At 41.9% G+C, this 10,735-nt stretch overlaps 1 protein-coding gene across 1 annotated transcript; it reads left to right on the plus strand.

Moving 5' to 3' along the window:
- Nucleotides 1-3,941: 3,941 nt before the first annotated feature.
- LOC133138354 (pepsin A-like) lies at nucleotides 3,942-9,632 on the plus strand. Its single transcript, XM_061257007.1, has 9 exons — nucleotides 3,942-4,078; nucleotides 4,435-4,576; nucleotides 4,934-5,051; nucleotides 5,760-5,878; nucleotides 6,372-6,571; nucleotides 6,935-7,051; nucleotides 7,793-7,937; nucleotides 8,837-8,935; nucleotides 9,483-9,632. Exons 1-9 carry the CDS (start codon nucleotides 3,987-3,989, stop codon nucleotides 9,630-9,632), a joined length of 1,182 nt encoding a protein of 393 aa, XP_061112991.1. The 5' UTR covers nucleotides 3,942-3,986.
- Nucleotides 9,633-10,735: the final 1,103 nt, after the last annotated feature.

The raw sequence follows: 10,735 nt of genomic DNA on the forward strand, positions 1-10,735 counted from the left end.
AATCACAGGCTGAAGTACAAAAGAAAAAAATGAAGTCGACCAAGGCAGAAGGAAAAAGTAAAAGTATCCAAATAATCAGAAAGGCAAACTAAACAGAAGGGTAAGGCAAACTCGGAATCAATGGCAAAGGGTGTCATTAAAGAATCTCAAAATCAGGCTTACTGTTAATCGGCAACTGAAAATTGATCAACATTCTGACACTGAACAAGGCAGAGACTGAGGTTTAAATACATGAGGGAAGGTGACAAACTAGGCAGGGCACGGGAGTAAGGTGGGCTAAACAAATAGACAACAGGTGGAAAACATAATTGGGTAATAATAGGGGAAACAAAAACGTGGACTGGATGCTCATAGACCAACACGTAATACAGACGGCACTGGATTAGGGAGTGGACATTTGCATAGATTTAGGAGACGTAGTGATAGCGAGAGACAGGTGTGAACACTTCGCTGAAAATAAGCAAGTAATCAGTGATAGCATAGGAAGGTGGAGCGACTGAACAGAATAGAAGCTGGAGATAACGTTAGTAAGTTAGTTACGTGCTTAAATCTAAAATACCCAAAATAAGTGTGTTAATAGTAATAGTACTGTACAATATATATATATATATATATATATATATATATATATATATATATATATATATATATTAGTAGTTATTAGTAAGTGTAGTGCTATACAACATTAACTAGCTAGAAAGCAGGAAGTAAGGAATGCGAGACTGGGAAGGAATCGTTGAAACCCCCGAATAGTACAGCACGCAGTCAGGTCAGACTCGGGCTCAGAAAATATCCTGACACAGACATAACAGGGGATTACGAAATGCAATGAACAGTAATGGGTAGAGTTCTTTGTCCAAAGCCAGCTACTCCATTTTGTGTTTCACCTTCTCCACCTTGTCGGAATCTCAATTCAACACAGTATCTTTTGTTACACTCTTACTTCCGTGAATAACTTGGTAAACACATCATAATCAGCTTCTGTAAAGCACAACTGATAACCACAGATGACTTAAATGGAAACCAAACACTGCTGCTTATTTAACTTATTTAACAGGCTACCCATGTTATTCTTAGCTGGCAGAGAAGAACATAGACATATTAGATATGCTGTTCTTTCTTATGGACTGTGCAAATAGGGTTCCCCATTGTAATCATATCTCAAATTAATCCATGCAAAAAATATGAATACTTTTTAACATCTCAACGACTTAACCTTGATTTCAACTTAATACTCAAGATGACTGCATCTACATCTCATCCATGATGAAGATCAATGAATTGCATACTATCTATAGTCAGGTCCAGAAATATTTGGACGTTGATAGAGTTATTGCTATTTTAGCTGTCAACCACATGACATGTAAATAGTGGAAGTAAATAATGAATATAAGCTCAAAATGCAGACTTTCAACTTTAATCTGAGGGTATTTACATCTAAGTCAGGTGAACAGTATAGGAATTACAGCCCTTTTATACATAGCCCCCCCCCAATTTAAAGAAATAATTGGACAAATTTATATGATCATATTAAATTGTAATTTTTTTAAATACTTGGTTGCATATCCTTTGCAAGCCATGACTTCCTAATGTCCGTGACCTATCAACATCAGAGTCTGGATACCTTATTTTCCGGTTGTCAGTATATACAGTGCATATACAGTGGTTAAACAGTATAGAACACATTTGTTAGATGAATGGATTCAAGTCATAAAGGGTCCAAGGTATCAAATGAGCCACAAACCAACATGCTGTTGTCAGATATGCAGGAGATATGGATGGATCACTTCAAGGGTTGTGTCTCCGGAATAATTTTTCCATTGGGATGAGGAGGACAATTATTCAAGAAAAAAAACCTTGAAGCGATCCATCCATATCTACTGCATATCTGGCAGAAGCATGAGGGTAACTGAGAAGGGTCATGGGCTTCAACATTTTTGGGAACTGTCAGGATTTGTGCTAGCTTCCCAAGCTACCCCCCAGCACTGGTAGCAGAATCCACCCCCCATGAACAACCAGGAGACAGGGATCAGGTAGCAGAATCGACCCACCATGAACAACCAGGAGACAGGGATCAGGTAGCAGAATCCACCCACCATGAAAAACCAGGAGACAGGGATCAGGTAGCACAATCCGCCCACCATGAACAACCAGGAGACAGGGATCAGGTAGCAGAATCCACCCACCATGAACAACCAGGAGACAGGGATCAGGTAGCAGAATCCACCCACCATGAACAACCAGGAGACAGGGATCAGGTAGCAGAATCCACCCACCATGAGCAACCAGGAGACAGGGATCAGGTAGCAGAATCCACCCACCATGAACAACCAGGAGACAGGGATCAGGTAGCAGAATCCACCCACCATGAACAACCAGGAGACAGGGATCAGGTAGCAGAATCCACCCACCATGAACAACCAGGAGACAGGGATCAGGTAGCAGAATCCACCCACCATGAACAACCAGGAGACAGGGATCAGGTAGCAGAATCCACCCACCATGAACAACCAGGAGACAGGGATCAGGTAGCAGAATCCACCCACCATGAACAACCAGGAGACAGGGATCAGGTAGCAGAATCCACCCACCATGAACAACCAGGAGACAGGGATCAGGTAGCAGAATCCACCCACCATGAACAACCAGGAGACAGGGATCAGGTAGCAGAATCCACCCACCATGAACAACCAGGAGACAGGGATCAGGTAGCAGAATCCACCCACCATGAACAACCAGGAGACAGGGATCAGGTAGCAGAATCCGCCCATCATGAACAACCAGGAGACAGGGATCAGGTAGCAGAATCCACCCACCATGAAAAACCAGGAGACAGGGATCAGGTAGCAGAATCCACCCACCATGAACAACCAGGAGACAGGGATCAGGTAGCAGAATCCACCCACCACGAACAACCAGGAGACAGGGATCAGGTAGCAGAATCCACCCACCATGAACAACCAGGAGACAGGGATCAGGTAGCAGAATCCACCCACCATGAACAACCAGGAGACAGGGATCAGGTAGCAGAATCCACCCACCATGAACAACCAGGAGACAGGGATCAGGTAGCAGAATCCACCCACCATGAACAACCAGGAGACAGGGATCAGGTAGCAGAAAGAAACCCAGGCAGGGATTGCCCCGCTTTCCTGCAGTCAATTTTCCCCATGCAAACACAAAAGAAGTACAAACCAAGTACATGCCACTTCAAAACCCCTTTTCCACTTGGCTCTGAGCCTGTTTTCTCCCTGGCTGCACCCACTGCCACAAACCCCGCTCTTTTATCCCTTCTCTGTGTCAGAGGAAACAGAATATTACAGAATATTATATAATGTCACAGTTTGTGACAATATAAAAATGCATTATGATGTTGCCTGAACAATAACCTAATACATAGTTTGTATTAGTATTGTTAATAGTTATTGCCATAGCTGAGGGCTAAGTTATCCCTTCATATCATAAGCGTAAAATAAAGTGCAGCTTTGACTTGTTCAGTGTGTGCATTTATGCTTTTCCATGAAAATAATCATGGAAAGACTTATATTATTTGAACAGCTCATACAATTCGACAACATATAGTGGGATAATGTATCATCAAGTAACATAATATATGATATATTGGACTTTTATGAATGTAATTAATTAAATTAATTCAGACCTGCACTTGAAACAGTACTACACTCATGTTAATAATGATTTACACCAACCCCTTTCCTGTTTACCAAGATCTTGATAAGACATGTTCCCTTTACAATGTTTGCCTATTATCAGACATAATATTATCAATATTGAGTTTGTTCAATCAGGAATAAGTGTCAATGTTGCGTTTGTAAGCATAATGCTATCGGGCATAAGTATTATTGTCGCGTTTGTTAGCATAGTGCTATCGGGCGTAAGTGTCATTGTTGTGTTTGTTAGTGGAACATTTGGACTGTGATAGTGAAACGGCTGTATAAAGGCAGCCTCTTGTTGGGCAACGGGGCATGCTGATCCGGAGACTTCCAAGCACGAAGATCGCAATGAAGTGGGCTTTGGTGTTCCTGGGCCTGGTGGCCCTTTCTGAGTGCCTGGTTAGGTGAGCATTCCAGGACTTGGGTCAAAAGATTATTTGAAATGCTTATACCTCTTTAGACACAAAGTAGATTCCCAAAGATTATACCAAGAATTGAAAAGATACAATCAAAATGATCATTTAATGTGAATATGTGCAATAATCTATAGGTTTTCAAATTGTATTTGTATCTAAACAGCTAAACTCTTTCTTTTTTTCTATATTAAGTGCAAATGCACAAAAAGGAGTAAATGCTAGGCTATAAACATAATAAAGGAGTAAATGCTAGGCTATAAACATAATAAATTAATGAAAAAGTAAAAGTATAATTTTGTTGTGTAAGGTAAACAGTGTCTAAAATGCTATCTGTGGCGTTGCAGGGTTCCTCTGATGAAGGGGAAGTCTATGAGGCAGTCTCTCATGGAGCAGGGCAAACTGGAGGAGTTTTTGCAGAAATACAACGACCTGTCTGCCAAATACAACAACTTCATGTCTGACCTGCCCATGTACAACTACTTGGATGTAAGCATTCCCTTTTCCATCCACACAGTTGTTCTCTAGGATATGATATTATGACCCTATCAAAATAAGTGCTTTTCAAACATATGGTTATTGTATGCCTGCACTGATATCGTATTGTAGAAGTATTGATATACGTTGTAGGTGTATATCTACATTAATGTGCATATTATGTATGTAGAAAATGCTTTCAAGAAATTATGAAATCAATATTTATTGAATGCATTTTCTGACGGGAAATGTAATATAAAAGTGCTTCAAAAGCAAAATTGCAATTTAAGGTATATAAAAAATGATCATAATTATTATTATATATATTTTTTTGCACGGGAATGCTGAACCTGCCTCTGCATTTGCCAGCTTGAATATGTCAGCATCATCACCATTGGAACACCACCTCAGTCATTCAGGATCCTCCCTGACACTGGATCTGCCAACCTGTGGGTGCCCTCCATTTACTGCAACAGCCAGGCATGCTGTGAGTATAACAATGTCAGCCATTTTAAAACTGCTCACCACCTCACATTCTTCACAGGCCTCACAAACGGGTTTAATCAGCTGCCAGTTTAAGTGAAGGAAACAAAATGTTTTGTCTCTTTAGCCAATTAAAGAGATGTATTAGACATGTATGGACTGAAACACCGCAGAATCTGAATTCCCTGCTCCAGAATAGCCAAAAAGCTCTTCAGTATTTTAGCAGAAGCCAATCTTATTTGTACTGGAAAGCTTAGTGTAACATGGTTAGCTCAGCTAGTTCGCTAGTAAGCACGGATCGTGCAGTGAAAGCGAAGGCTGGTAGCAGGTTACCGTGACAACACTCCCCGATGTCGTAACCCTCAAATTCAAAAGAACGTTGTTGCCCTTGGCTAGGGGCGAGTTCGTCTTTAGCTGACTGGTAACGCGTTCGTTCAACAAATAATTTGGACAAGTGAGAGGCCGGGGTTCAAATCCTACCTTGGACTCACCTGTTACATTAGCATAACAATTGAGGTTCTGTAAACTACAGTACAGCCATGGAAATATCTTAACAACTCAAGACATGTTGCCCTCTACTTCATTTAATTGTATTGCAGGGTTCTTGTTTTCAGGATAAATGAATGTCACGTGGGCTTTGTATTTCCACAATGTCTTACAAATGAAGGTGAAAAACACAAATCCATTTGTGAATTGTGAATTCTCTCTTCAGCTAACCATCGGAAATTCAACCCTTCCCTGTCCTCGACCTATCGGGCTCAGAACACGCCCGTGTCCATCCAATACGGAACAGGAAGCATGACTGGTTTCCTGGGTTACGACACAGTTAATGTAAGAGTCACACCCAAAATGTGATCAGGGCACCAACACATTCATAGGAAATCCATAAATATCTATAAATGCACCGGTAACATCTTACAATAAGGTTCTATGCATTAATGCATTAACTTATCTGACCAAAGAAAGAACAAGGCATTTTATTATACCATGTACCATTTTCTTCCAAGGTGAAGACTCATCAAAAGTAATGTCTCATATACTGACAGGAAATACTAGTGTTTCCTAACAGGAACAAATCGTTCACGAATGTAGCAAATGCATTGTAACACTTACATGAATAATACATTTACACCTACGAAACCTACTTACTCGAACTCTAGCTCCTATCTCACCTTCACTAATAGCTTAGTTAACATGAATAGATATTAAAAGACAAATTATTTATATTACTTTGTCAGGTTATTAACGCATTATACACACATGTTAGTTTGGGGAACCTAAGCGTGACCAGTGTTCCTAACCGTCGTGCTGGTTGTGTCTGCAGGTTGGAGGCATTGTCGACACTAACCAGCTTTTTGGCCTGAGTCAGACGGAGCCTGGGTCTTTCCTGTACTACAGCCCCTTCGACGGCATCATGGGCCTGGCTTACCCTGACATTTCTGCCTCTCATTCCACCCCAGTCTTTGACAACATGATGAGACAGGGTCTGGTGTCCCAGGACCTGTTCTCTATCTACCTTACCCGGTAATTCCAGAAGAAGCCACACACTGCCGATCATAGAGCCAAAGCTCAAAGTTGGCGGAGCTATTATATGCTCACTGATGTGAGCCAATAACTGTTTCTTTTGATTGGTTCGAATAAGTTGGATTAGTTTCATGGGGAAGTGTAAACAATAGAAGTTATTGCAAGACTATTCTGTTCAGGAGACATTTTTTTGCCATGTTTATTGGGTGACCAGTTCCGTGATCTCACTCCCAACCCACCAGTCGGTCTCAACCCACAGTTTGGGATGTCTTTCCATGTTCCCTCTGTTTTCTGTTGTGTTGGATAAATCCTTGCTTCCTTGTTGACAGACCTGGAACCATAGTGTGTTGTCTTTGTACACAGCAATAGGGCTCAAGGAAGTGTTGTGACCTTCGGTGGATATGACACGTCCTATTTCACTGGACAGATCAACTGGGTTCCCATCACTGTTGAGGGCTACTGGCAGATTGCAATTGAAAAGTAAGTCCCGTTCACACATCTTAGATAATGACACAAATTGAGAGCACAAAACATTGACATAATTCTAGTGAGTGCTATAACCTCTAAGAAAATGAAAGCAAATCTGAGAGGACCATATGATAACTTGTTGGCTGTGCAGCACTGCAGGGCTTTGTCAGTTGACCGTGCTTCCCTGCGCTCTCATCCTACAGCGTGATGGTAAATGTTTGTCAGTTGACTGTGCTTCCCTGCGCTCCCATCCTACAGCGTGATGGTAAATGTTTGTCAGTTGACCGTGCTTCCCTGCGCTCTCATCCTACAGCGTGATGGTAAATGTTTGTCAGTTGACCGTGCTTCCCTGCGCTCTCATCCTACAGCGTGATGGTAAATGTTTGTCAGTTGACTGTGCTTCCCTGCGCTCTCATCCTACAGCGTGATGGTAAATGTTTGTCAGTTGACCGTGCTTCCCTGCGCTCTTGTCCTACAGCGTGATGGTAAATGTTTGTCAGTTGACCGTGCTTCCCTGCGCTCTTGTCCTACAGCGTGATGGTAAATGTTTGTCAGTTGACCGTGCTTCCCTGCGCTCTCATCCTACAGCGTGATGGTAAATGTTTGTCAGTTGACCGTGCTTCCCTGCGCTCTTGTCCTACAGCGTGATGGTAAATGTTTGCCAGTTGACTGTGCTTCTCTGCGCTCTCATCCTACAGCGTGATGGTAAATGTTTGTCAGTTGACTGTGCTTCCCTGCGTTCTCATCCTACAGCGTGATGGTAAATGGTCAGGTCGTGGCCTGCGCTCAGGGTTGCCCAGGTATTGTGGATTCTGGAACGTCTCTGATTGCCGGCCCTCCCTCCGACATCGCTTCCATCCAGCAGCAAATTGGAGCAACTGTCAATTCCTACCACCAGGTATGGATTTTAAACATATAATATAATATAATATAATATAATATAATACCACAAAGATATCAAACTGGATCACTTCATCCCTGGGGGTCATTTTAAAAGTTTACTTCTGACATTAAAAATTGAGGACTGCAGTTATTTTACTTGAGATTGTATTCATGTGCAATTTGTGTTTTACTTTTGTATTGTATTGAATTTTACTTTATAATCTCTACTTGCTCCTCCCTTGGCCAGGGCTCCCTTGTAAAAGAGATAACGATCTCAATGGGACTTGTATGGTTAAATAAAGGATAAATAAAATAAATAAATGAACACGAGGCAGTAACTATAATTAACATTGATAGGTTGCAGGTTTTTGTTTCCCCCAGTTACCCTGGCTAAATGAACTAATTGGCTGCGTGAACTGGTTCACTGAAAGATTAGATCACAGTAAAACAGGGGACACTGGAGCAGTCTTTGGCTGTCATTCATCAAGAAATGTACTGTAGCTAAAATGTCAGATGGCATAAATGTTAGGGCTAATTATGTAATTAAGGCCAGAAGTTGGTATGAAATCCAGAAATGGACACGGCCCTCTTTGCCCACCTCTGTGAGCTTTGACCCTGTATCTCCAGGATTTTCTCCTGAAAGGCTGGTGTGGATGCGTGTTTCTTCAGACCTGTTACGGTACACCAGCTATACAACTGCTCAGTCCTATAACAGACAACAGGAAAAGCTTTTCACCAAGGTCATTTATGCTTTTGCTTCAGGAAACCTTTAAGAGCAGAGGTTGGCGTGAAATCCCACCAGATTGCCCCTGTCTGTGCTCCCCTGCTCTAGACAATCAGATCTCAGCACTTTTGTATAGCTTCTGATTGGTGAGGATTTCCATGGTCACCTCTTTGTTCCTCTCCTCTTCTCAGTACACCATTAACTGCCAGAACATAGGCTCCATGCCAGATGTGACCTTCACCATCAACAATGTGCAGTACAATGTACCCCCCAGTGCCTATGTCAGACAGGTATGGACACTGACTCCCTTGTACACACAGCTTTTTCCTCTGTATTTTAGGGAGTGTACTTCAATTATGGGGAATTCACTCAATTTGACTGTCAGTTCTACAATGTTATACTGTCAGTCCCATTTTGCTTGTAGCAGTAAATTGGGTTGTGAGAAACACACTCAAGCAGCTTATTTACATTTAAAATATGCTTTATCTTGTGATTGCAATATCATCGCAGCCCTTTCCACAAATGGATGGAAGTATGGATGGGCTCCAGCAGCAGATTGCATTTACACTACTATGTTCTACATTTCATATGATTTCAAAGCACTTTGCAGTGAAGGGGGAATTCACCTTCACCACCACTAATGTATATGCATGGCAGCCATTTTAGAACACCACATAGCTTTGGTGGAGAAAGCGGAAATCATTATCCTCGCACAGGGCTACAAATCCACAGAAGGGATTGCAGTGGTGAGGATTTAGAAATAGGGCGTTGCAAAAGAAAAAAAAAAAAGATTTATTTTACCAATCTTGAGTATACGTGTTTTCCCATTCCTCCCAGGTGAACGGACAATGCTCCAGTGGGTTCCAGTCTATGGTCCTGCCCACTGCCCAGGGAGACCTGTGGATCCTGGGAGATGTCTTCATCAGGGAGTACTACTCCATCTTCGACCGCGGGAATAACAGGGTGGGGCTGGCCCAGGCCGTCTGAGCCTCTCGCTCGCTCCATCCCAACCTTCCCAACCTGCCTGAGTGGTCAGCAGCTGAGGCCACCTCTGAAAGATATCAAAGGGGGAACTCCCTATTTTCCACACCCCACACCCCAACATCCCAGAGCTTTTAAGTAATGCATATTCTACAAATAAAAAAAAAGATTGCAACACTATTGAACATTGAGTCAATTTATTGAAGCTTAATGAAATTGAGTGATGGATGGTTTCCTGCTATAAGAAATGTCACTATTCCATAAAACCTGGTGAATAATATATCACAGTGAAATAAACCTTGTGTAGAAAGCCTGTTAAAAACTTTCTATTATATTTATGTGACTGTATGGTAAGGAAATAAAACATCAGAAGGCTAAGAGTGACTACGCCACCCCTGATTATAATGGGTAGGGGAGCGCAGCTAGGTACAGCATAAGAAGCAACACTGTTAATATAAAAATAAAGCTTTTATTTTTATTTATTCTTAAAAAGTAGTTGGTTTGGTATCATACTCCAGCACATCGACCAAGCTACTGGCCCTTGGTGTTACAGGTAGTCTTCCCACCAAATAGTTAGATTAATAAATACACAAAAGAAAAATACAACAATTCAGAAATAGATGAACCCCTTGACCCTATGCGCCAGTACATACTTCCATGTGGCTAGGGTAAGCCCTTAGGGTTTGAGTCACACCAAACAGTTCAGAGTAGGACACAATTGTCCGAAACCCATGTGTTGCACAGCACAATCCGTGATCACTACACACTGTTCACAAAGAAATACACAATTTCAACAGCAAACAATAGTCATTGCACAGCACCAAAGGCTACTCTGAAATAATAGGGGTGGAATTAGTAGCCCGAGGGCCAATCTACCAGCCAGAATGGTCTAAGTTCTATTTCTTTATTAGCTTCACTTTAAGCTGTATGGTGTGGCGCCCCGTGGGGAGAGAGAGACAGAGAGAGCAAGAGTAGATCAAAAAATAAGGTTTTAATTATTTCCCACGTGCCTTCAGGGCACTTTCACAAAGTTCCAACAAAACAGTTCTCAAAAAACGGGGGAAAAAAATAACCGGCCAAAAAATTAGGTACACCGGTCCGTCGGTGAC

Source organism: Conger conger, chromosome 10 (assembly GCF_963514075.1).
Source record: "Conger conger chromosome 10, fConCon1.1, whole genome shotgun sequence".
NCBI lineage: Eukaryota > Metazoa > Chordata > Actinopteri > Anguilliformes > Congridae > Conger > Conger conger.

Excerpts from the sequence above, each read along its gene's own strand:
- LOC133138354 (XM_061257007.1), top strand. The coding sequence starts at position 3,987 with ATGCTGATCCGGAGACTTCCAAGCACGAAGATCGCAATGAAGTGGGCT. Across the intron at positions 4,079-4,434 it reads CTTTCTGAGTGCCTGGTTAG|GGTTCCTCTGATGAAGGGGA; the intron begins GTGAGCATTCCA and ends GTGGCGTTGCAG. Across the intron at positions 7,052-7,792 it reads TGGCAGATTGCAATTGAAAA|CGTGATGGTAAATGGTCAGG; the intron begins GTAAGTCCCGTT and ends CTCATCCTACAG.